Source organism: Anabas testudineus, chromosome 4 (assembly GCF_900324465.2).
Source record: "Anabas testudineus chromosome 4, fAnaTes1.2, whole genome shotgun sequence".
NCBI lineage: Eukaryota > Metazoa > Chordata > Actinopteri > Anabantiformes > Anabantidae > Anabas > Anabas testudineus.
Genome location: NC_046613.1, coordinates 13864810 through 13892246, shown reverse-complemented (window position 1 = coordinate 13892246; position 27437 = coordinate 13864810). Strand labels below are relative to the sequence as shown.

The window sequence follows — 27437 nt, the reverse complement described above, 5'->3', positions numbered from 1 at the left end:
GTTTATGTTCACTGGGTACAAACACTGTGACTAAAGGGCAGTTGAACGCAGACAGCTACTAATAACTGGCTGAGCAGTTGCTCAGCTGCTCAGTGGACAGTACGCCTTGACCAGCAACAAATGTCGTGGTTCGGCCTTCTCCACAGATTGTGTGTCCTCTCCATGTCTGTGTGGGCTTCTTTTCACCACTCTGGCAATTCAGAAACTCCTGCAGGAGAAATGTGAGGATATGGGAAATGATTAGCTGTTTAAATTTCTCTTACTGTCTTAATCAACATTATAAAGGTTTAGATTTAGCTAGCAAACTGAATATCTGTATGTTTTGGACTGATAATGACTTGGGCTTCAGAGAATTGCAACCTTAAGGTTTTTTCCCAGATGTTAGATGTTCATGTAGTTTCTGCATGAAGCAGATCACACATTAGTATTGTGTCATCCATGAGGGAGTTGGCAGGTGGCAACACGAGTCTGTCAGCTCACACGCTGCAAACGAGTGGGTTTTTCAGCTTCTGTCATTCGGACATCTTAATTACTACAGTGTACATGTTTAGACTAACAGTATTGTCCACTTGGTGGCAGAGCTGTGCAGCAACAACATCATTGTTGTCTAATGATGAAAAGACCTAAAATTGGATTGGAGGTGATCAAACGTTGCTGCTGAATATTAAGTTAGATTCAGGATATAAAACCTTTTGCAATGTCTCTTTTTTTTTAAAACTGTGATCACATTTATTTATTGTGACATTATAATGTGCATGTCGGATCCTGAACCTATATAAAATCAGTGTCCTCCATGCCGCCTCCTGTTCTGAAGGCTGCAGCTGGAAACATGCTTGTAGTAGTAGGTGTGGGCGGCTTTATGAATCATCCTCCTAGGAGGGAGGGGCCCTGCTGGGAAAAAGATTCCTGCGTGCAGAGCGGCGTCACCACAGTCAACAGAAGCGATGTAATATCTGCGCAGGTCAAAGCGTTTTGCAAGAAAAAAAAAAAAAAAAACAACAACAACACAGAAGAAGAAGAAGAACATCAGCCTTCACGCCCTGATCACCAGCCAGCCTCCACTCCCGTGTCATTTTATTTTTATGTTTTTCAGCGTCACATCCCCCCCACCACCACCCACCCAGGCCGGAGGAATGTAGAGACGGGGTGCTTTAAAAATAGCATCCTCTCCTCTGACAGCGCAGCTCCGGTGGCTCCGCGGCACTGTGCTGCGAGAAGCAGGAATGCGAAGATGGCTGCAGACCTAGGAGAGCTGCTGGTCCCGTACATGCCCACCATCAGGGTCCCCAGGACGGGGGACAGGGTTTTCAAGAGCGAGTGCGCCTTCTCCTTCGACTCCCCCGTAAGTGCGGCCCCCGTCTGTCGTCCACACACGGCTCGGCTCGGCTCGGCTCGGTTTCAGGGGAGGGGAAAAAACGTGCGTCCCTGCTTTGGTTTGGTTTAACAAACCACGTGAAGCTGCTCCAGTGTGTGTGTGTGTGTGTGTGTGTGTGTGTGTTTTCATATATGGGTCTCCATGCGCAGCTTCCCCGTGAACTTGAAAAGGAAATGAAGAATTCAACGCATGTTTACATGTCAGGAGAGAAGGGGTGAAGAGGAGGGTGGAGGTGGTGGATGGTGGTGGTGGTGGGTGGGGGTTCCCTTTGTGCTGCAGCTCAGCTTTAACGAAGCCAATTAAAGCATTAGACCCACAGGTAAACACACCTGGCCGAGCTTTGCTTCAGCAGCAGCTCTCCTGTGTGTTTCCTAACTCCACTGCCACTGATCTGTCTGAGAGAGGGGATGCTGTGTGTCACCGGCACTGTGATATTTCCATTATTCTATGCTCGAACAGTAAATTTTATACTATTAAACGACCAGTTTATGGCCTAAAATTAACACCTGTGTTCAATCTGGACTTTATATTGACTTAAAAGCAAAATCCATACTCATGGTGGTAGTGTGGGGCTCAGATTTGGACTTAAACGTTTTATTTTTTAACTCGGAACTGAGCCGGAGTGACATTTACACTGTGTTTCTGTGCTACTAGGTTGATATTTATTAGAGAAAAAACACCCGACCCACTTTGTGACCTGTTTTTATTTGTCAGTCTTTGTTCTTCATAGGTTTCAGACATGTGTGAGAATAATCTAAATCTTAATTTAAAGCTTAAAAAGCCTCTTCTGTATACTTTAACATATGTCACAGAGATGATTCAGTGATATTTTTTTAAACCCTAAATGCTCTCTTACAATGAAAACCTACTTTCTCTTCACTGAATCTCTTTATAAAGGTGACTCAGCTGTCTGGAGTTCATCATGTCGACCAGAGCACCGCTTTATTTTTATCCTTGCACTCCAGGAGCTCGTATGTCACTCCGGGCCACTTAAAGGTTTATCACAGGGGGTTTATAAGTGATTGCAGATTTAGGTTAACTTTGAAGGTGTAAACTTGATGTGTGTTTTGTCTAAGGCCAATCCGTGCGGTGAGGCGCAGGAGGGTGTTTCTGTATGAAGAATTCAAGCCGCTCGTTTTAACGGCCATTTCATGACAGGTTAAATGTGAGCTGCTGGTCACGTGCTCATCTTCTGAGTGTGACGAGATGTTTCAGATACAATAAGTCAACGTAATGTGGGGTCCAGGCCACCGGAGCTCACTAGTAGTTTCAAAAACTGCTTTGTCAGTGAAATGAAGTCAAAGTATTAGAGAATAATTGAATGTTTTGAGACTTGTAACTCTGATTTAGTGGAGCTGCAGTACAAATGAGGGCCTTCAGTAGAGGGTATGTTCTTGTTTCAAGCGTGATTTCTTTTTTATGTGAGGGTGCCCGACCAGTGATGGCGGCCTCACCGTCATCCCTGTCAGCTCTTTCTCTGTGGATATATAATTGTGTGTTGCTGCGTTGGTGAGTGCTTACCTTGCGCTGATCTGCTTTGTTACTGTTTGTTTTGCTTGCGCAGGAATCTGAGGGAGGTCTGTATGTGTGTATGAACACATTCCTGGGCTTTGGACGAGAACATGTGGAGAGACATTATCGTAAAACAGGACAGAGTGTTTACATGCACCTCAAACGACATGTCAAAGAGGTACGTTTTGCTGTCTTTGCATTTTGCCAAGAATATGCATCTGTGTTATAAATATTCACTTAATAATGAAGGTGGTGCTGAATGAATGAGGAAACATATTTTTAGTTTAATTAGTTTTGTTTTATTTGGCTGTTTTGACCTTCAGACTGCGGCCTGTTTGTGGCTCACACTTTATGTTTTCAGCTCTGTATCTCTCTATCTGTAGCCACCGCGTCACAGCTCTAACCTTTCACACTGTTCCGTTTGTAGCTACATGGCGCCGGTACCACCTAACCTCTGTGGGTTTGCCATTTTCTACTAATTTCATAAGATCTTCCTGAGGGAACATGCACATTTAGTGCTAATTATGTAGTAAACAAAGCCAGTCTGTTGCAATTGCAAACCAAATAATATGGATGTTTGCTTTGGTTTAAATAGGTAATCCCTCATTTTACCTTCATTAGTTCAAATTCTGCAACAGAAATCACCAAGAAATACAGTGAACAACATTAAGTAACAGAGTAAACGTGAGGCAGATGAAATAACAGGAACATCTTAAATATATTACAAACCAAAACAACAACCCAGCAACAGACATGTTCCAAGATTGTAGTGTTACGTGTTTGTATTGGTTCAACTCTGCTAACCTCTGAGGTTTGGTGGTGTTACAGTGGATTGCATATTTGAGTTTCTCTCTCTCTATCTCTCTCTCTCTTTTTTTTTTTTTTTTTTTGGCGATCCCGTATAAAAAAAAATGACCTCTCCTGCTTTTTTATGAACAAATGGCACATGTACACAGGCCTGCCATCTTGGTGAACAACAAAGGCCCTAACTGCTGCCGTGTTTTTTCACTGGCTTTAATTGCCTCCAGATAAGCTCTGCTTTGTAAAGAGCTGCTATTTCCATGCCTGGATCTGGCCAGAAACAGCTGCTCACATTCTGCAGGCTCCTGTGTCTGCTGTTCCTTTCCCAGGAGTCCATTTGGTCTCAAGTGTGTCAGCATTCTCCGTCTTTCTGTCCGTCTGCCCACCACGTCTTCCTCTCCTCCAAGTGAACGATGGGAAGCAGTCACCTGAGCCTGAACTGACTGGAAGGAAACAGTCGGTGGCTTTAGGTTGTTTTGCTGCCAGTCAGTCGAGTGGCACATAGATGATTTGTGTGAATTTCCTGACAGAATATTTTTTTGTTTTGTCGAGTGAGCCACAAATGGAGCCTGAAAGTGCTTATACATGAGTCTGTTGAAGATTATTTTACCATGCTGAGTTTCTACTTTGCTATGTAGTGAAGAGAAAAGAGAAATATAGTAAGGACAGAGAAAGACGATGACACAGTCTACAGGCAAAGACAAGCCCAAGTCTACAAGGCCAACTCTGCAACATAAGCGGTTCAATTTATCGTTCTTTAATTTTGACACTGCCGTGTTAGGGGTTTTCCCCATGTGTTGTAACCTGACCTGCAAACCGGAACATCCAGCATCTATTTCTAACAAAATGACAACCATCTGGATCTGGATGAAAGCAAAGCGTCACAGCTTTTTCTCAACATATTACAAAGACAATTATGCAAGGTGCTAAAAGATGTTTTTAATTTGATGAGGGTTCTTTAATCTAATTGAATCCCTCTTCCTTCCTGTTTCCTACAGAAAGCCACAGGAGCTGCAGGAGGAGCCATCCCCAGACGAAGAAACGGAAAAGTGTTTCTAGGTAATTTAATTGTACTTGTCATTTAGAGGTGGAATTCAGATCATTCAATCAAGGAAACGCATCAGTCATTTATCACATTATTACATTAAAAAGTGCCTTCAGTAAACCTTTGGAAATATTATCATTCCAATTAAACATTGACGCTGTGACTCACGTTATATTCTTACATTATTAGATATTTTAATACTGATGCGGCAGTGCAGAGTTAGCACTTAATGTTAAAGCTGGTGAAGGTGGAGCTAATTTAAGCTTATTTGTATACAGTTAAGCAAAGGTGGTATGGTACACAAAATCTACTCAGATAAAGATATTCCATTACTAGTAGTAAATTATCACTTTAAAGTGCCACTTTAAATTCTTTACCTTATTTGAATACATACTGTAAAATGTAATTAAAGTAATCAGTACTCTGTTATTTGAAAAAGGTATTGGACTTGTTGCTGTTGATAATATGTAATGTAATATGTAAAAATCTAGTCTATTTTTTTATAGGGGAAATAAATAAAAAGGTTAAAGGCTTTAAAAGGTTATTTAAGCAAAATGGTTCATAAAGTTAAGAGAGAAAATCTAATTATGATGAAATGGCTAACAAGTCATAGATAAGATGAAGAGACTCAACAAGTTTATGTTTAAAAGGGTGACGAGCTCTTGAACAGCCCTGTGTATTTTCTATTTAGTTAGTAATTTTCTTCTTAATTTTTTTCTTCTCTAAGATTTCTTAAATCTAGATCACAGTGAGGTTATCAACATTTTAAGTTTTAATATCTTAATACTGTAATTTTTCTAAAAATGTGTCATTTGAAAGAAAGAAATACAACAATTGTCTTTGAAATGTAGACAATAGAAGCGGAAAATAAGATCACAGGTTTACAGATGTACAGATTTATGTTTTAGTTTCTACCACTGGTTAGAGGCTGTTTAATATTAAATTAGATGTGAATGGTGTGGTCTAAGCTGGTGTTATTGTTTGTCACACTGTAGTGACCCAGCAGCTGCCCCTCCAGTCAGCCTTTACCCAAAGCGTCACATATTTCCCATGATGAGACCTCTCTTCCTCCTCCTCCTTCTGTGCTCTAAATATAGCCCATTTATTTGTATGTGTGGTTGGTAACTAAATCAAAGCAGGGTCTACTCCTCCTTTTCGTCGTCAGGGTGGGGAGGGGTTGCTTGGTTTACAGCGGGGCGGCCTCCTGTCAGTTGTCACCCTCTCAGCTGCCACCGCCCATCAACCTCCTGTTTAGGCTGACACACTTGTACTGCAGCTATGACGCTGCTCGGAGAGGACCAGGTGCCCCTCTCGCCCGTTGTTATTCTCCTCCATTTCTATTCATTCTTTTGTCTCGACTTTATTAGACTTTACTGTTCATTTCCTCCGATCTGATCTCTGCCCTCCTTTAGACATTTGTTAGATCTTTCCTTAGATGCTCCTGTCCGTTTGAATTATTTTCTGTCATCTGCTTTGGATCTTTGATGTGACAACATGCATGTATGAATCCTCCGTCATCTCCATACAAGTCCAGTGATCTAATCAAGCCGCTAACAGCTAACGTCAGACGTTGCCATGAAACCAATGGGCACAATAACAATGTCAGGGATAACCTATAATCCTATTTCTCATGAGTCATTACGTGACTTTAGGCTGACAACAGACATCTCTATACGGAGAAAGAAGAGGCCAGAAATCTTTTCTGGCTCAATGCCATATGTTTTGTAAAGGCTGAAACTCAACAGAAGAAAATGTTTAATATACTATATATATTAATATACTCTATCTATCTATCTATCTGTATATGTATGTATGTGTATGTGTATATATATATATAGTGAGTATATTTTTGAGACACAGCATCCAACAAACTTTCTGGTTCCACCTTCTTCATTATATACATTATACATTATATACATTTGATGCTCCTCTGATAATAATTGAGTTGAAAATAATTTTCAGTTAATCTGTCAATAATTTTCTCGATTGTTTTTTTTTTGCTCTTAAAAATGTCCTAAAATTTCTGTCTGTTGATTTATTTAATTAGCCTATAATTTCACGCGATAGTAAATTAAATGTCTTGGGGTTTTGACTATTGGTCAAACTACTACGACTAAGGTAGGATTGTAACTTTGGGTTATAGGAGACTGACATGGACAGTTTTTCCTGTTCTTGTTATTTGTGGCTTAGATTATAATGATTTAGTTTATTTTGTAATTAGTAATAAAATAATAAGGGAAACAGTCATATTAAAGTCGTCTTGTCACTGCTGTAAAAAGAAAAAAAAAACTACTGATAATTTTTTATTTAGGCTTTTTCTGTTTGCAGTTAGAAACAGAAAAGAACGAAAATATAACCAAAAACAAACATGATAATAATAATAATAATAATAATAATAATAATAATAATAATAATAATGATAATAATAATAATAATAATAATAATAATTGGATTAATACAAATAATAATGGTAAGTAATGTAAGTCAGCAGTGTCTTCAGTCACTGTCTAACTGTAGCTGACTGAGTGTTTGCTTCCTCCCTCGAAGATTTAGAGCTAAACCGTGATTTTAACGGCGAGGACTATGAATATGAAGACGAGGCCAAGCTTGTCATTTTCCCAGACCACTTCGAGATTGCCTTACCAAATATTGAGGAGTTGCCCGCTCTGGTCAGTGAGTTGTGCTGCATGGGCTTTGTGTGTTTTATGCATGTCAAAAAGCTTTTGGTGGAGGATTTGAATAGAAATGCTACAGTAGAAGGCCTTCCTGCCTACCAGAAAAGAAACTGTGTGGGAACAACTCTGAGGTGCCTTTAAGACATGTAAATCCATGTGTGGCTGTTTACGTGGAGTTTAGAGGAGATGTTTCACACCTGTTTTTTTAGAGCTTGGCTTTGGCATGGCTGTGGCTTTCATGTTCTTTCATTTGACATAAACCTTGCATGCTCACTTGGACCCTTTAGGTGTATGACTAATATGGGGTATATATGGGACCTCAGTCACACAGATTTTTTGTGGCTGATAATGTTTATGCTGTCTCTTCTGATGCCCAGGTGACCATCGCCTGTGACGCAGTGCTGAATGCACCATCAGCTTATAAAAAGCAGGAGCCTGAATCCTGGGAGGAGGAGATCCAGGTGTCCAAACATGCCAGGAGCCTTAGACAGCTGGATAATGGAGTCAGAATCCCACCAAGGTTAGGGCAGCTGCACTGAATAATTTGCAAAGTGAACCTGAACGTATGTGTGTGGTGGTTTTCACTAATCTTGTCTCTGTGTTCTAAGAGTCTAAATGTTTAGACTAAAATATATTTAATTGTTGAGGAAAAACAAGAAATACAGTGCATCCAGAAAGTATTCACATTTCATACATCTCACATTTTCATTTTTCCACAATTTATGTTACAGCTGTATTTTAAATGGATAAATCAATTATGTTCTTTACAATTATACAAAAAGTAATGTCAAAGTGATTTTTTTTTTTTTGTAATTTTATTAAAAATGAAAAATTACAAAAATTCACATGTACATAAGTATTTACTGTCTTTGACATGGCACTCAAAACTCTGGTGCATCTGTTTCCGCTGATAACTTGGAGTCCATCTATGGGAAATTCAGTGGATTGGACATGATTATTAAGGCATACACCTGTGTGTGTGTGTGTGTGTGTGTATATATAAGGTCCCACAGTTAACAGTGCATGTCAGAGCACAAACCAAGCCATGAAGTCCAAAGAATTGTCTGTAGACCTCTGATACCGGTTTGTCTCGAGGCACAAATCTGGGGAAGGGTACAAAAAACTTTCTGCAGCATTGACGGTCTCAGTGAGCACAGTGGCCTCAATCATCCGTAAATGGAAGAAGTTTGGAACCACTGGGACTCTTTCTTGAGCATCCTTACAGTGAACCTTGGTGGTGGCAGCATCATGCTGTGGGGATGTTTTTTTAGCAGCAGGAAGTGGGAGACTAGTCAGGATTGAGAGAGAGATGAATGCAGCAATGTACAGACACACCCTTGAAGAAAACCTTCAACAGGACAACAACCCTAAGCACACAGCCAACATAACGAAGGAGAGGCTGCGGGACAACTCAGAATGTCCTTTAGTGGCCCAGCCAGAGCCCAGACTTGAACCCGATTGAACATCTCTGGAGAGATCTGAAAATAACTGTGCCCTGTCGCGCCCCATCCAACCTGATGGAGCTTAAGAGGTACTGCAAAGAAGAATGAGAGAAACAGCCCAAAAATACAAAAAAGGTTGTAGCATCGTTCTCAAAAAGACCTGAAGATGTAATTGATGCTAAAGGTGATCTGACGAAGTTTTGAGCAAAGGCTGGAATACTTATGAACATTTTTTTTTTTTAATAAATTTGCAAATATTGCAAACTTTTTCATAAATCACTTTCCCTTATTATGGGGTATTTTTTGAAGAATAAAGAAGGAATTCAATCCATTTGGGAATAAGGCTGTAACATGACAAAATGTGGAAAAAGTTAAGCGCTGTGAAAAACAAAAAAAACAAAAAAACACAACATCAACAGAGTCAATGTTTTCCTGTTGTCAGTGGTTGGAAGTGCCAGAAGTGCGAGATGAGAGAAAACCTGTGGCTGAACCTGACAGATGGAGCAGTGCTCTGTGGTAAGTGGTTCTTTGATGGGAGTGGAGGCAACGGCCATGCCCTGGAGCACTACAGAGAGACCAACTATCCCCTGGCCGTCAAGCTGGACAACATCACCCCAGATGGAGCAGGTCTGACACACATTACATGATTATCAAAAGTTCCATGAAAACAGAATCTGTTTATAAGATCGCAAAACAACATTTTAGGAAACAAATCGAATACAATTGCTACAATATTTAAACTTCTCTGTTCCTCTGTTGTTGTTGATAGCTCTTAGTGGAGCTTATTTTTAGTTGAATTATTGTCAGAGAGGCATTAATGTAACAGTGTAACAGCCTCATTAGCGGTCTTGGATTAGATTATATTCCGATGTTTTCTAATATCCTGCTCCACTGATGTACTTAATTTAAATAAAACGCTAACAGTGGGTTGTGTTTCTTCAGGACATCTTCCTTTTAAATCCTATGGTCTTATGGTTTCAGATGTCTATTCATTTGAAGAGGAAGAAGCTGTGTTGGACCCCCACATATCAGAGCACTTGTCACACTTTGGAATAGACATGCTACAAATGCAGAAAAGAGTAAGTTGTCTTGACTGTATTATTCACTCTTATATATATTTTAGAACCATCTGCCAAACTAAAACCGAGAACAGAGAGATTTCTGTCTACAGCAGCCTCCACAGTAAAGTCTTCACACCCAGCTCTCCTCTCTGTGACATCAGACAGAGAACGGGCACCACACAGACAATAACGCCCGACCGCGGGTCAGTGAATGGGAGGTGATCCAGGAGTCGGGCATGAAGCTGAAGGCGGTGTACGGCTCTGGTTACACAGGCGTCAGAAGCCTGGGCAACAGCTGCTACCTCAGCACAGTGATGCAGGTGCTTTTCAGCATCCCAGACTTCCAGAGGATGTGAGTACTGTATAATTGTATATGTAGTTTACAAGATAATGTGATAAATGGCTTTTTCACTTTTATCACTAATAGAATGCTGGCAACAACAAAAACTGGAGCTATTATGTTTTCAGGTTGTTCTTGCATCTCAGTCTTGTTTACATGGTGTGTCAGTACTGCCTTGGGGAAATTTTCTTTAAATTTGTCCCAAACATCCACTTGGGCTCATGCATGTAAACTGTTAACTGCTGTTAACTGGTTGGCAGAGGCATAAAACATTATAAACACTTTGGTAATTGAATCAAAACACATAATAAAGTTGCTGTACTTAATAAACATATGATATGCAGGTATGTAATTGACAGTTATTCTAGCAATTGCTATTTTCTAAGCAACATTACACATGTAATAGATGTTAAATCAGCTGCAGATGCACTGGTAAAAATGACAAACAGGGACCAATCATTGACAAACAACATTGAAACACAGTTAGTGTTTTAAATATTACGTTGTGGTGAAAATCATCTTTCTAGTATCTGTTTTTTTTTTTTTAGCGTCCTGTATTTGGTTGCATGTATTTATTGATGACCTCTTTTCGGTGATTACTGCTCTGGATTAGGTATAGGTGTAAATACAGAGCAAAACAACATAAATTTATCATAAAAAACTATTTTTAATTGAAACAACACCTGCCAGTAGAAGGTGTTCGGGACTTGTGTCTGTACCTCATGCGTTTCCACGTGTCTTGTGTTTCATGTGCTCTGTCTGAGGTGAGCTTGTGACTTGTATTTCGATCTTTAGGTATGTTGGTAATCTTCAGAGGATATTTGACTATTCACCCCTTGACCCCACCCAGGACTTCGCCACACAAATGTAAGTGACTCTAGTGTAAAATAATGCAGCTATGACAATACGGAAACAACCTGAAGAAGGTGGTTATAAGCAAATAAATAATACATATGTTTTTGAGTAAAAGCTTACTTTTCCAACAAGTTGTTTGTGTTGTAAACAACACTTGGTGTATTCTGTCACGTAAGCCAGTGTGTCGAAAGATGCCTGTCACATGCTGGGGCCATGTTGAGTGGTAAGTAGCCAGACAGGTGATGAATATCAGTTATCTTTCATATTCTCAGGCACGTTGCCAGATAAAGATACTTTATCCATATTTGATATTACCTGCTGGCACAAATCAGGTCATTAAAGAAAACATGACCCCACGACCCCACAACATATTTTTTTAAAAGCACTAAAAGCAGCATTAGAGTGAATCTCCCTTTTTTTTTTTTTTTGGTAAGATGAAATTATCATCTTGCATTCAGGTAGCTAAGAAAGATGAGACCACGGTTGTACATACAAGACTTTACTACAGGGGAAATGTCTCTACTGATACACGTCACAAAAGGGAATAAAACTACACAACACTCTTTAAAAAGAGTGCTGGGTTTCTATATTGTAACAATATGTGACACTTTAATTGTGAAAACAATGAGTTGAGGTTTGTGAGACTGACAATCCAGAAGTTATCCAGTTCCAACAATACAATAATATGCTGTGACTTCAGTGAGCAGCATCAAAGAAATAACCCCAACACGAGGAAAACTGAAAGACTGACTGTGTGTTTTAATGTTTATGCCTCTGCTGTTTGTCTGACAGGGCTAAACTGGGACATGGACTGCTCTCAGGCCAGTACTCCAAACCACCCATGAAATCTGAGCTCATTGAACAGGTGATGAAAGAAGAATACAAGGTATTAAACTGGGTATGTCCAGCTCCAAAACTGGGTCCATAACTGACAGTATGGTGATACTCACTGGTGGCAAAATGAGTCCTTTTAGATTATCAAGCCATAGTTTGTCCTTGTTAGTAAAGTGGCCAGATTATGCAGGCTGTGTAAACAGTTGTTTGAGAAGTGCTGTGAGCAGATGATGAGTAACTGTGTTTGTTTATCGCCTTTTATTTCCTATAATCTCTCCAGTTCTCGAGCAGCTCATTTATGTGGTTATTTCTTGGTGTTTTTTTTTTTTTTGCTTTATTGATTTCAATTCGCTTTATATGAAACCACTGCCTTTTAGCCACACACTGCAGTACACTGCTAGCAGGAAACGAGAAGAGGAAAATCATTAAGGCCCAGTGAGACTCAACATTAGTTCTTTAAGCTGCAGGCTTCTTCTAAAGCCTCACCAGCCACAGTAATTGATAGGGCAGGGCTGTGATCCCGCACTTCCTCTACATGTGATAGTGGAGTGGGGTTAGGACACGTATTGGCAGCTGGGAATATATAGGGGATGGGCTTGTGTTGGCATGCTGTACTCTTTGTTGTTACAGAAATATCGCCAATTACAATTACCTCCCGATTACATCGGCTTTAAATAAGTATTTCATTGCCAAACGTTCTGTTGGACACCTGCTGGGATATGGTGGTCTGCATATGAGCGGTAGGGATGCAGGTTTTCCATTTGATTCATTGGACTTTCTTGTGTCAAAATCCTGGTTCTCACAGCCCCCCACCCCCGCCCCCCCAAAAAGTGTGTATTCTTACTATATTCAGATCAGGTGATCTGCTGTCTTACACATCTCTCTGAGACAAGCGAGTCATGCGCAATCAGTGTGTATGTGTGTGTTTGTGTGTGTGACACCCCAATGTTTTCATTCCAGCACCAGCAGAAAGGCGTCTCTCCCCGGATGTTGAAGGCCCTGGTGAGCAGAGGACACCCAGAGTTTTCCTCAAACAGACAACAAGATGCCCACGAGTTCCTCCTGCACATGATCAACCTGGTGGAGGTGAGTGAAGCTAAACGTCTGTGCTTTTCAACCTCATGTCACTGTCCTAGTTGTGTCAGTTGTCATGCAGATGATTCAGTTGTTGTCTTATTGTAATTTACTGTAACTTTGAAGAAGACATTCACTATTCAAGTATTGTACTTTTGTTTTTATAAGATCAATATGTCAAACTTTTAAATTCAATAGTTTGTTTTCACAAAACGCACTTTTACAAAATGTCTGGGTCATGTTTGACCTTTGACCCACATTGACAGACAGTTGATTGGGAGGAGAGGATCTGTTTTTCACTAAACACAGCACTCTCTCTCCTTGGTTGATTCTTACACATGGGGTGCTCTGACATGTATTTCTCAACCGGGCTATTTTTAGCTCGATGCTATCAGTTACACGAGGAGGCCAGATAATGCTTCCTATTCTGTCTCAGCTGCAGGAGACATGACATGATTTCAATCTGACACTTCTTCCACAGCATGTCGTCAGGATCAACCACACAAAACCTCAGTTTTTTTTATATTTGCCTTGCGATCTGTGTAATGTGTATATGTGTTGTGCTTGTGGTTTGTTTGAAAACAAAACCTTCATTCTCCTCCTCTCCTTTAAAATACTCTACAGCTGTCAGTAACCTAGATACTCATTTAGTTGTCCAGACATAGACTGAAGCTGAAGCCACCACCATCAGCAACATTTTCTCCTCTGTCTGTATCAGCCTGCATATTTGGCCTGAGTAGAAATTATAACGTGTATTTCTGTAACTTCTTATAATAGACAGCCTGGCTTGCACAGAGGCTGACATGTAAACTGATGTGTTAAGTCACGATGCCATCCTTCATCACGGACTTCAAATAAACGCAATGTAAACCTCTATGACCCCTGCAGTTCATTTAGACGGTGAGGACACAGAGCTTCTCGCTGATGATGATTAATGCAAACACGATTCTGAAAAAATGTAACACCGTGATTTATGGATAGTAGGGTTAATTGAGGGTACTCCTAAAATGAAAGAGCTGCATCTACATTATGTACAACTGAGATGTGGGTCAAAACAGCAGTTGTGTTGAAGATATCTTCAGTTCTTCTTATAACAGCTATTGCATATGCCCACACATAATTGTGCTTCAAGTTTAGAGAACATAAATGTAATAAATATGACTTATTTTTGGACTTATTTTTGTTTTGTTTGGAGGTAAATAGAAATATTTAATCTGACACTAAGAATTAGTTGAACAAAAATGTGGGGAAAAATGCCGATTTTCATTCTGTTTACAAAAAACATCAAACTCATCTCATCTGCTTGACTTTGTCGTTGATATTTAAACTTGTCCTCTTATTCTCCCTGAATTTTGTTTCTGCAGAGGAACAGCGCAGGCTCAGAGAATCCAAGTGATGTCTTCCGCTTCCTGGTGGAGGAGCGAACTCAATGCTGCCAGACACGTCGCGTGCGTTATACTCAGCGAGTGGACTACTGCATCCAGCTGCCAGCCCCCATTGAGGCTGCCACCAATCGCGGTAAATGAACCCCCATGTACACACACACACACACACACACACACACACACACACACACACACACACACACACACACACACACACACACACACACACACGCACACACACAGTGTTCTTGTGCAGTAGGAAGCCACATCTGCCCTTGTTAGCACAGCTGTCATGCCACTGGGCTCAGGTGGCACCAGCTGCAAAGAAAATCAGCAGGTCACACACAGAGGAGCTTGAGATGTCACAGCTGTGGAGCTTGTTTGTCTCTAATAGTGACTACTTATGGTCTTGAATATGCATACTGCTAATGTGCATTCTTGGCCTGACGGTACGCTGTGTGACAAAATGTATTAACTGTTTAAAGGTTGCTAATATGAAAGTAGCACGTATTCTATACCAATATTAACCATATTGGTATAATTACTGTAAGTAAATGTGACCTTTGAAAATTTAGTTCCCAGCTTATTCTGCATGCTTTTGTCTTTATGCATCCAGAGGAGCTACTGGCATACGAGGTCAAGAGGAAGGAGGCTGAGGAGAACATGCGGGCTCCTCCTGAACCAGTGAGAGCACGGATCCCCTTCACTGCCTGCCTGCAGGCCTTCACTGAACCAGAGAATGTCCCAGACTTCTGGAGCTCAGCGCTGCAAGCCAAGTCAGCAGGAGTCAAGTAAGTCTGGTCCACCTGTTCTCAGGCCTGGCACATGTTTTTTCATCCCTGCATATTAGAACTAGTTGCATTGACAAACATTGGAATCCTTCCTGCTACTTCTAATTTTTTGGTTTTTATTTGCCTCTGCAGAACTTCGCGTTTTGCCTCCTTCCCAGAGTATCTTATTGTGCAGATCAAGAAGTTCACATTTGGGGTTGACTGGGTGCCAAAAAAGCTAGGTAACCGTCTGTCGCACTTCACTGGTTATTGGATTTAGGACATCCTTCATTTGCCTACACTGCTGTTTTTTTTTTTTTTTTTTTATCATTTGTAATATTGCAAATGCTCAGCAGAGGGCAGCATTATACTGTGATTTACAGACATCATGGCAAATGAAACCGCTCCATTACTCACTTTGGTTCACTTCATGAGTGTTTTCACTTGGGCGTTTTGGACATATCGTCATAAACTATTACATTTCTCATCCTGGCATTTGAATTGTAACTTAACACAGAAAATTAAATGAATAAATGCTAATATTGCTGCTGCTTTAATTGCAGAAATTCACAGTCACTAAATGATTCAGGGCTTTACTGACAGAATAAGACATTTTTCACTTATTAGATATGTCTACATAACAATTAAACGGATACTTGTATATCTTTCTCTTTAATATTATATTTGAGAATTTTATATGGTCACAGTTTAGTAGGTGGAGTGTTACTGACACTAAACAGCTAGCAGATGCTTGAGTAATACTGCAAAGAGTTTATTTAACTCTACTTAACAGCATCTTTCAAGGTGCTAAAATGTGAATATTATTCATTTCTTTTTGCTTTTAGATTTGAATGATGCCTGCAATAAAGAGCATGACAGAGCCTAGATGTCAGCATTTTCCTCTGTGTTGTATTTTCGTCTGGTTCTGTGTAGATTTGGGCATAGATGTTCCAGACTTCCTGGATCTGAGCCGACTGCGGGCCACAGGGCTGCAGGCAGGTGAAGAGGAGCTGCCCGACCTCATGCCTCCCATCGTGCTGCCTGAAGACACCAGAGGTATGGATACAACATTTTACTCCCAAGTGGTACAAATGATGTTTGTGTGTGTGTGTGTGTACTGTTGTCAGTGGGCTAACAACACCACCCCTTTAATAAACCATCGTTTTCCATTCATTTGAATTGCGTATTGTCAAATAAACAGTGGTGCCAACATTTGGATCTGGTTCAGATATATTGTGTTGGTTTCATTGCTCCATTTTTTTATTTCACCCACCATTGGCTGAGAAGGGTCCCACTGGTCATGGACTTCCATGAATCACCTAGTGTGGCCCACAGGAGTATTTGCATTCATGCATGAATACTTGGGAAAAAATGTGCAAAATGGCACTGTTAACGACTGGGGGCATTTTTGGCCCTTCATCCTCAATTTCACAGTCCCATTATTAATTTAAAGGGCATTTCTTTCCCTGAGCACCTGTGCTTGTTGTTCTTTTTTTTTTTACCCCCATCACAAAACACATTTTCTATTCTATTTACATACACAAAAAAAAAATCAACTCAATATATGAACCTGTATATCTGATTCTACACAATAAACATATTAGTCAATGTTGCTTTGAGAAGTAACTGGTATTGCTCTAATGCTGCTAACTCCTTTTTTTTAAGGAGGTGTAGGTTATTTTTGACTCAAATGATCCATGAAATTGTTTCTAATATGATATTCTGCTAAAAGACATGCGAGTTTTCTCTTAAGGGCATATTGAATGGAGTCCCTTGGGAAAGGCAATGCTCAATCAATTACAGTAAAGTTGTTGTGTTCACAACACAGCTAAGCCTAATAAGTTATAATGATTTTAGGAGATCCCTATTGTAATTGTAATGCTCTTCCCTGGGATCTGGGAATAAGCTACTGGAAACTTGTGAGCTTGTTTTAGCGCACACGCAATAATGTTGCTATGTTTCCAGAAACTTTGGTTCATCGACCTGTTTGCTTAGTGGGTTTTCCAGTAGTACAGATAGTGTACACAACCCTGAGCCTTTTTGTATTCTCCCTTGTTCTGTTCCTTTCTTTGTCTCTGTCTCCTTTGTGATTGTAATTCCTATTCTTCTGTTCCTTCTTCTGCTGTTTGAAAAGCTGAGTTACATCAAGTTATCCTTAATATTTTAGCAGGCGTGAAGCTCAGAATGTTCTGTACCATCTTAAGCTCAAAGCACAAAAAAAGAGGCGAAAGAACAGAGCAGAGCAGAGCAAAAGACACAGTAACATCTGCAGGCAGCCTTAGCTGTGCTTCACACGTCGGCAGGCTCAAGGAACTTTCCAAAATCATTTAGCTGACCACTTCTTGGGAAACCCTGAGGACAAAACCAGAAGTTTGAATGTTCGTCTCAGTGCGCCTTGATATTTTACCACTTGTACCTGTTATCTCAGACCTCCAACCAAACTGATTTGGCTTCTCTGAAGAGTGCAGCTCTTACTTAAAACTCTCCAGAGCACATTAAAGCATCCTTTCTGTGAGCTGAAACAGCTTTGCTTCTGCAACATTTCATATCTATGTCTGACAGCAGCAAGCTAGGCAGCTATCTTAGAGGGCCACTGTAAAATTCATGCATGAAAGAATGTGTAAATATTTTTTGCATGCAATACATTTGAATGAGTTGGGAAAGTAATTTGAATTTCTATTGTGCTGTTGTCCTCTCTTGACTTCCCTTAGCACTTCTGTTCCTATTGACAAAACCCAGCGAAGGTTTAAATTGTGTCAGATGAAATGACAAAACATACTGCTTTCAAAACATCTGCTGATTTTATTTTATTTTTTTATTTCACATCAATATCATGTGTTTTGTCAGTTGCAAATTAACCACTGGTCCATTATCCTCCGGCTGCCATGCTCAGTGATCAATCATTGGTTACTCTTCTGTCTCCAAGAGGCTTCAGTGCTTCTCATTGATTACACAGGACAGCACAGATGTGTCTTCCTGTACATTGCTCGAACCACATTTCTCTGAGGGGTGTGCATTATCCATTTAGTCAATTCTTCCAGGCCATTTATAAAATTACATTTCTCTGTTATTTAATGCACGAGACTGCTGCAGTAACTTCACAAACCACATAGAAATAGATTTTTGGTTTTGGTTCATTGTTAATCAGGTTATCCGCTTCAAGATTAAAATGGAAAAAATAATTTGATGAAAAAAACAGGAGCGATGGAGGAAGTCACTCAGCAAGATGGTGAAACTAATCAAACGGCAAACTTTGACTTTATGGGATCCAATTTTTATTGCAAATACACATTCTGTTAAAATGTCTTTAATTAAAGCTTTTAGCAAGAGACAGATAAAATACTGGTGATTAAAAGCCAAAGAAATCACACTGGTGTCTTGTATCATTTCATGTACTTGTTTTTTATCTTTTGTTCTCCGTGAACATGGCAGTAGATCAAAACTTTTTTTAAGTTTTGCTAAAGTCGTGTGTGTTTTGTTTGAGCCTGACCTGCTGAAGCTGTGATAGCGTTGTTTGGCATCAGCAGAGTCGATCCGTCTCATCGCTACAGGTGGTGGCAGTGCCGCACCAGAACAACATCAACTCCACTTGAATGCTTCTCGCAGGTTACTTGAATCTGCTCTGTGTGTAAAGTGAAACGATTAGGGTGTCAACACTGAAAGGTTAAAGTGCGCACCACATTACATCCATATCTGTGCTTGATTCTACCTGGGGACATTTGTTGTATCCTTAATTCTCCCCTTGTTCCTGTCTGTTTATGTACTACACCGTCCTGTTCAATAAAGGTGAACGTAACAAATAAAAGTTCACACATAAATAAAAGAAACAAAAACATAAAACCAATGATGCAGTGGCATCTGATTTCTTTTTACAGTTTTCACCTGAAATAATCAAATGTTCTTCTTTTTTCAGATAACTCTATGAGCTCCATAGACTGTGAGTATTTAATTTCACTCCTCTCTTCTACTCTTCATTGTGTCTTATGTAAGTTATGGCCGTGGAAAATGTATTTCAGGTACCAGGCAGTGGTGATGAATGCTATAGACCATAGACGATGTATACCTGAGCAGGTGCTGCAGTTGCTCTCCGCTTCCAAACAAACTTTACTTCTCCATGTTGCTCTGCCCGTTTTAGCCAGACTCATTTCTCTCCTTGATAAATCATCCCTCAATAAAGAAACCTCCCTCAGGGCTGATTCTCCTCTGGTCTCTTTGTTTAATGAGGCCCAAAGAGAGAGAGAGTGGCTGTTTAAACTGGAGGGTTGTTGGTGCTGTTGAGTCAGCAACTGTATGTTTTTGTTATTGATGTCAATTTGTCGTGTCCCCAGCTCCGGAAATAGACGAGGCGGCAGTAATGCAGCTGGCCGAGATGGGCTTTCCACTGGAGGCCTGTAGGAAGGCGGTCTACTACACAGGCAACATGGGCCCCGAGATGGCCTTCAACTGGATCATAGCCCACATGGAGGAGCCTGGTAAGGTCACATCACTACATGGGAACAAGAGATTGAGGCACCTGGTGAATATTTAATTTTTGTCGAGTAAGTGAGTACAAACAAGTGTGCTACTAACCTTATTTAGAAAAAAGTTATAGCTGTAGTAGAAGCAGAAAGATGAACAAGTCGCTGTTGATAAAACGAAATCGACCCACAGATCGAGGGGTAGGTGTTTGGTGAACATGCCAGTATTGCATGAAAAACAATGGCAGAAGAAGGAAGAAAAAAAACTGTAGATCAGTGTGATGCGTTTACAGACAATGATAAAGTCAGAGTGTCAGAGTGTAGTTCTGAGTGTTACCTGAAAACAGATCTCCTGTGTTTTCATAGGACCCATGTGACACAAAGCAAAGTGTCATTAATGTAAAGTGATGCATCGTTTTCCTCAACCAGTGAGGGTTCACCAAGGGCTCAGGGGCTTTTCCTTAAAATTAACCTGCCTGTCAGTAATGTTAAAAGGTTGCAACTCTTGATCTTTTCTCAACAGAGATCTAAAATGTTGCCGTCAGACGATCTGGTTGTTATCAGATGTTCAAAACAAAAGGGACCTTGTTAGGTAATTTTGTGTTGCTGAATCCAGGAAAAATGGAAAAATAGTCATGAAAAGAAGTACAGGGTGAATGTTAAGTTAATGTTGATAGTTAATAATAAAAATGCTAGTGAGAAATGATCAGAACAACAGCTACAAAGTTTCAATAAGGGTTTAGAGACGTAATCATGAGATATTAGCACTGAGTTAAAGACAATAAACCATTCATTAAAATGTAAAAAAAAAAAATGTATTTAGGGCTGTTCAGACTAAACACAACCTGACTGTTTTAACAAGGTAGTTAGCTCACACGTGAAGCCTGAGTTGCACTTTTTTGTCTATACAAACCTGTCAGGAACCATTTCTGCAGCAGGTTTACCATCTCCTTTACTCGAAGATGCTGACACAAAACATTACACAAAGACGCCAAGGCTCTTTTATTTGTGTGGGACCCTTTAAACACAAAGGTAATTCAAAACGAGAGATGCATCGCATCTCCAGTTCCTCCGTTACTCAGAGAAAAATCCGAGCTGTTTGTGCAAATGTCAGTCTTTCCGTCTCTTCGTGTACTGCTGGCGTTTATCTGTGTGTCTCCGTCTGCGACATCATCACAAGAATCGTTGTCAGAGCCGACTTTGTCTCCCGTAGAGGCTCTCAGTAGTGGAGACGTTCCCCAGAGGTGTTAACTTGTGTCACTTTTATTTCCCTGGTTGCTTGTAAAGGGCCTCCACAGTGGATGGAAATGAGAGCAGCCCCCTGCCTGTTAGTTTTTAAATGGGCCTAATGCATCTGCAAAATGGGCTGCATTCAGGCTCTGTAAGATCAGCAAAGCGTTCCTACCTTCTCCACTGCTCAAAGGTTACTTACTCCTCCACTTCCTCCACATTTTAGCTTCATTACTTTTCCATCAGCATCACTTCAGCTTATTATTTTTACATCTAAATCACATACACTTACATACTGTTCTTAAACGTTTCCAGGTGCACATAACATTTATTAAAACATCTCATAGGAGGCAAGGTTACAGTTTTACTTGTATTTATTTTGTAATACTTTTTCTCTGAATTTGGTTTAAAAAAACAAATGAAAATTAAACAGGACCAGTGTGCATGTAAACTTTATAGATGTCTCTAGTAAAAGGCTGGGACGAGAGTTAAGCATGGAAACTGTCACAGTTTACGTTTATGTTAAATAATAAGCAGTTTAACAATAATTTAACTAAATGCACAAACACGCTCCTTTCAGTTACGTCTTTTATTTCTCTGCCTGCAAGACAGGTTTCTTCCTACAGCATAGAACAACTGTATAATAGGCAATCAAAAGGACACGGGACAAGGAGGCTGAGATAGAGACAGTAGTGGGAGATAAGTGGTACGCGTTTTCATTTATGACGAGCACAGTAATGAAGGCTCTGTTTATGGCCAACCATGGAGTAATTACCGTAGGATGTCCTTGTTTCCAGGCTGAGGGTCACTTCACTTTCATTTGAATCTGTTAATAGTGTAGAAATACCTGCAGTTTAAGTAGAAAAGCAGAACCACTTTAATCTTAGTTATATTATACAGAGACTATATACTTTTACAGATAGTTTTTACTGTTTTAATATACCATATCATTTTCTTAACTCTAAAGTTTCATCCTCACAGATTTCTAGTCGGAAATTAAAAGTTAAGTTAAAAGATTCACCAAAAATCATAATATCTTCTATAGTTCTTATGTAGTTTACTTTGTAAGTGACACAGACAGACAAGAAAATCTCAATAATGTATGTGTGGGTGTATTTATCTAAACAGATAAACACATATTTCTGTCATGTGGACAAACCACACTGTACATTTGCATCAGATACTGCTTCCAGTGCCAAAGTTGTATTCATGAAGCCTCCTGCACATATGTGAGTGAACCAGCCTCCATCATTAAAATTCTCTTTCAGCCGAGTCAGAAGTTCTGTAGCTGTACTAAGAAAATAAAATGTTCAAATGTTAACAAACTTTAATTGTCAGAAAGTCAAACACAATACACGTTTCTACCTTAAAATGTTTTGAAGTGCAGAAGGCGTCGGCCATGTTTATTCTCTCACTAAAGCAAAACAGCAAATGCATGTCTGAGCTATTTGACCTTCAAGATTAATACTGTAAACTCACTGACAGATATAAAAATAAAGCTGCGCATCTCATTCTGCTGCATAAACCCTCTTTTTTTTTTTTTTTTTTTTAAAGACTTTGCAGAACCTCTCACTCTGCCCTCCATGATGGATCCTGGTCCTTCCACCAGTGACAACCCCGAGGGTGCCACCCCGATGGGCAGCTCACCCCCTGAGGAGAGCATCGCCATCCTCACTTCAATGGGCTTCCCCCGCACTCACAGCATCCGGGCACTCAAAGCTACGGTCAGTAGCTCACTCTGTTCATGTTTTCACTTTGTATATAAATAGATAACTTTTATTCTCATTAGCTGGCACCAAAACCTCTTTTTTTGCCGTAATTAGTTTCTGCCACCTGATGAGTCCTTATCATTCCTATAAAGAGTAGTTTATAGAGCAGCAACCTCTGTTTGTTACTTTCTACATTTACTCCTACAAACACCTGTGGCCTAGTATGTATTTTAATCAAAACCTCCTGCTGTGCACAAAGTGATTGATTGTATTGTGAAAGTGTCAGCAATAACAGTGATTTGCTTTGACTGAATGTTGGGAGCAGCCAGTCACCGTGTCTGGACTGCTATAAAAGACTAGAATGGTGCTCATTCCTGAGTCTGTTCCTCATAGAAATAGAAACAATTAACAGACACATGAGGATAAAGGAGTCCGACTGGAACAAGAGACAATCTGAGGGCAAAGAACCACCCACACAGTTTGATAAGTGTGCAGGACAAGAAAATGAAACCCCAACAGTTAGTCAATCACTGATTTGCTATTTAAATAAATGAAACGCTAACAGGTGAACGCCTCACTTCCAAAAAACACTTGAGCAATCTAGGCAATAGAATCGGAAGTGTCAAGTCTGTTCACGGCAAAGTGTTGAGAAAAGAGGGCACAGCGAAGGTGAGATGATGAAAACCAAGCTCAGTCGGTCATAAATGGGCTTGGCTGACCCACTTGTTTGCATTTCAAGCTGCAAACTTAAGAGGTCCTACATGTCAGAGTGATTAAAGATGTCTGCTCTACTGGGTGTTTACAAATAGTCCCAGCAGCATACGGACGCCACCTCTGACGCAGCCCTTCAGGTTTAAGTGACTCTTTCATCATCCCACCTCACAAGTGTATAGAAAATGTGCACGACTAACATATAGATTATTTTTTCTGTCAATCAAGAGGAGCTACAGCAAATTCATTAGCTCTCGTCTTTTGAAATGGCACCCGATTCTCACATTTCATACTTTGCGTTTCTGACTGCCCTCTCAGCAAAAATAGCCGAGCAGACTGTTGGTAATACCCAGAAATAGACTCCAGGCTTCCTTGTTTATCATCCCTAATGCCATCAAACTGCCTGCCATCCACAGTGAAAAAGCAAACACGTATCCCGCACGAGGGGGATAGAAGTGTGAAACAAAGACGAGTCTCGCGGCTGGTTTATTATTGGGAGGAAGTTTTTTTTAACCTCAGTGACCTGACAGAGACAGACAGGAAAAACCTGAACCCCACATGCTCCTCAGACTCACTTTCTCCAGGAAGTCGCACCTCTGTTTTGGCTTCAAAGCAAACACCATCATGGGGAATTTAGCACAGATGGATACTTACTTCCTACGTCCCTGATAAATGATTGCTCTTTTTATCGTGTTCAGCATAGGACTATTTTTGTTCCAAGTTAGTCTAAATTTAGGTCTCAGTTTGTTCATCATACAGCAGCAAGCAAAGGAGAGAGAGACAGAAAATGAGATAGCATATGAAAAGTCTAATCCTTAGCCCTGAATGTATCTTCATACCTTCTGCCTGCAGGCAATATGTCTTTTATATGATAACGTTTCCTGTTACTGCAATATTTCAAAAAAATGTTTGTGCTACTCCAGCCACTTGATATGAAGGTATTTCAAAGGATTTTCTCAGAAAACGTGACGTCCTCGTGTGTATGATACATGCAAGACGAACCTAAAGGTTTTATGATTTGTAAAAGTTTTATAAAATCAGTTTTAAAAGTTGTGGCTTAACAGATTTTTATAGGACATCTACCATATATTAAAATGTAATTTAGGATATTTTAAGGACACTGGTTTTTAGTGTTTGAGGTGTTTCAACATCTTTCAGAACAATAACCTCGAACGAGCTCTCGACTGGATTTTCACCCACCCGGAGGAAGAGGAGGAGAGCGACGCCCTTTCAGACATGGCCGACACGGAGCCCAACGACAACGCTTTCTCCAACGCCACCTCACACAGCGACTCCACACTGTCTCCAGACAGAGAAACGTCAGGGCCAAGAGTCAAGGACGGACCAGGACGTGAGTGATCGTAGCTGTAGTTGTATGTTTTATGTATTAATCTTTATTGCCCCTTGTCTAAAGATACGTTTTCTAATCCTAAGTCTCACTTGGTTAGAAGTAGACTACAGTTCAGGATTCAGGATTAGTACAGTGTAAGAGAGCATCTTCATGTAATAATTAATCTGCATTATTACATAATAATAACAGTGATTAGACGACTCTTCTGTGACATAAGCATTGTTAATAAGTGAGTACTAGTGATTAACAGTAGATAGTTTTTGATTTCTAGTTCATTAGCAACGCACACACTGTGACTCTTCTGCTTCTTAATTAACTATGTATATTTTAGTTTTAATTAAGTGTGCGTGCTCTGCTTAATCTGCACTACAGTGGCATTACCTGAGACGTTGCCCACAGTGCACAGCTGTGTGTCCATGTAGGCCTACACAAATGGACGCTCGTGTGAGTAACGTGTGTCATTTGTGACTTTTCTGTTTTCCAGGTTACGAGCTCTTTGCCTTCATCAGCCACATGGGAGCGTCCACGATGTCTGGACATTATGTTTGCCACATCAAAAAGGAAGGAAGGTGAGTTGTACAGACTTTGATTGAATTATATTTATTAGTTTTTTCAAAGCTGACGGAAGATTATTTGTCAAAATGAGGAACTGTGCTGTTCAACAAAAAACACAAAAAAACGGTTTTAATGGATGTGTTTTCTTTCACATCAGTGATCTCTCATTTATTTTCACAGAAATTCTATTAGTTTTATTATTAGGTTTTTGCCACCAGAAGTCTGAAAATAAATTATTCAAAATCACAGTCTGTTTAGACTGAATGGAAAAAATAAAATTGACCCATTTCCTTCGTTCTCATAGAGTCAGTTTTGAATTAAGTCTCTCTCACACACACACACACACACACACACACACACACACACACACACACACACACACACACACACTCTGGATTCCACACAGCACAAAAATAATATGTTCCTCCTCCTGCAGGTGGGTGATCTACAACGACCACAAAGTGTGTTTGTCAGAAAGGCCTCCAAAAGACTTGGGCTACATCTACTTTTACCATCGACTGTCAAGCAGTTAAACTAACCACCCCCACCGCACCCACCCACCCCGCAACCTTTAAAGAACCCCCAGTCTTTCAGTCAGAAGACTGGCAGACCACTGTAATAACAGCCATGGTGGAAACAATGGAAATAACCTCTCAGACCAGCTGCTCGCCTTAATGTGATGTCAGGAACAACCAGGAACACTGGTCAGAAAGGGAAAGCAACGTGCTTTTTGTGAATTTGTGTTACCTTATGCTTTAAATGTATATTTCAGTGATAATGTTAAAAAAAAGAACAGTGGGATTGTGCAATTTCCACTTCCACAAAATAATGTCACATATCAAATCTCATTCTCTCCTCTATGCCTTCAGCTACTGTGCCAGTATTTTCAAAGTGGTACATTTTATAAATGTATTTTGAAATGGCAGTGCTTCACTGCCAGCCCTGAAATGCTTTGAAAATGCAACAACAAACTAGAAATTACTGCGCTGCCGGTGAGTTTGCATTTTACTTTAAAATAGAAAGGAATGTTTTTCATCCCCAGGGAATTGAAGGGACACCAAGAAATCTTAACATATTTTTGGTCAGATACTTAAAGAAATCAGGCATATTGTGTGGAGGTTTCAGAATGAAGCAGAGCACCAAGAAGGTCAGGAATAGGTGGTAACTAAACTACCATTAAATATACAGTATTAGTGACTGATAGTGGCTCACATTTGCCCCAGCTTTACTTGAGATGACGTATGTTTGTCGCTTTTAGGAAGAAATTTCTGCTACTAAATGCAGTACACTGGCTCCTTTGTAAAAATAGTAGTAATATTTCATTCACTGAAAGCACTTTTTTTTTTTTTAAACTAAGTCAGCATTGTGTTTTGCACCTGGTGCAGTAGAACTAAACTTTTCACTATTCACCAGCAACAAACACAACCTGTTATTCCTTGAAGTGGCTTTTAATATCCCTGAAGATATGACATTTGCAATTGAAGTCTAAAATGAGCAAAGCTTATTGTATGATAGCTATCAGTGTACATGTGAGATGTATAGAATCCCTCAGCCCTGTGGTAAATTTCTTTTTATTAATCATTCATGCCCAAATTGCAAAATATGTACATGGTAGGCAACAGAAGTTTCTCTCCTGCACCTGGTCCACTTTGGTTCCTTTATCACTTTGGCAGATTTAGACTGTGACCCAGAAGTTAAAATGAATGTTCCCCTTGACCTGTTGCCACTTTTTACAGGTCAGTTAATTCATTTATGCATCTGAACTTTTTTCTAAAGCAATATGCACTACAACCAAATGTGGTCTTGAACCTACTGTATGATAAAAGCTGAACAGTGACTCGTGTCTCCTCAAGCCGGTTCTCTCCTATGTACTAACAGACATGTTGAAGTGCTGAATGTATAACTCCAAGGTGCTCACTGCAGACAAAACATTTTCTTCAGCTTTAGTACCTAAATAAAGTGAACATGGAACTGGCCCTTTGCTGTTGAGTCACTGTAAGCTCATACTGGATTCTCCAGCAGCACTCCACTCTTCTCATGTATCTGCTCAGTATGTTTATAATCTGCAGGCAAAGGTATGTTTGCTATTGAATTTACAGCATCTGACAACATTGTCTCAATATTTGAGTTCTTATCATTTCTATGCTCCATGAAACTTGACTTCAACCTAATTCTGGTTGCACCTCAAAAAGAGAATGTTACACTGGTATTTTGTCAGAGGCATCGACACTTAATTCCAGTTTCACAAGGTTTGC

At 40.0% G+C, this 27437-nt stretch overlaps 1 protein-coding gene across 3 annotated transcripts; it reads left to right on the top strand.

Annotated features, from left to right (window-relative positions):
* The first annotated feature begins 663 nt into the window (after positions 1 to 663).
* usp13 (ubiquitin specific peptidase 13) lies at positions 664 to 26474 on the top strand. 3 transcript variants are annotated; one of them, XM_026345241.2, is made up of 21 exons: positions 664 to 1342; positions 2940 to 3065; positions 4687 to 4747; positions 7281 to 7402; positions 7786 to 7928; positions 9293 to 9477; positions 9832 to 9929; positions 10073 to 10263; positions 11047 to 11118; positions 11899 to 11971; positions 12901 to 13026; positions 14379 to 14532; positions 15016 to 15190; positions 15323 to 15411; positions 16103 to 16225; positions 19083 to 19106; positions 19498 to 19641; positions 22411 to 22580; positions 24435 to 24627; positions 25112 to 25196; positions 25619 to 26474. In XM_026345241.2, the coding sequence occupies exons 1-21, from the start codon at positions 794 to 796 to the stop codon at positions 25713 to 25715; spliced, it is 3000 nt and encodes a 999-aa protein (XP_026201026.1). In that variant the 5' UTR covers positions 664 to 793; the 3' UTR covers positions 25716 to 26474. The 3 variants fall into 3 exon arrangements, with proteins under 3 accessions (XP_026201026.1, XP_026201025.1, XP_026201024.1); XM_026345240.2 differs by having other exon boundaries at positions 11899 to 11992; XM_026345239.2 differs by having other exon boundaries at positions 665 to 1342; positions 11899 to 12004.
* Positions 26475 to 27437: the final 963 nt, after the last annotated feature.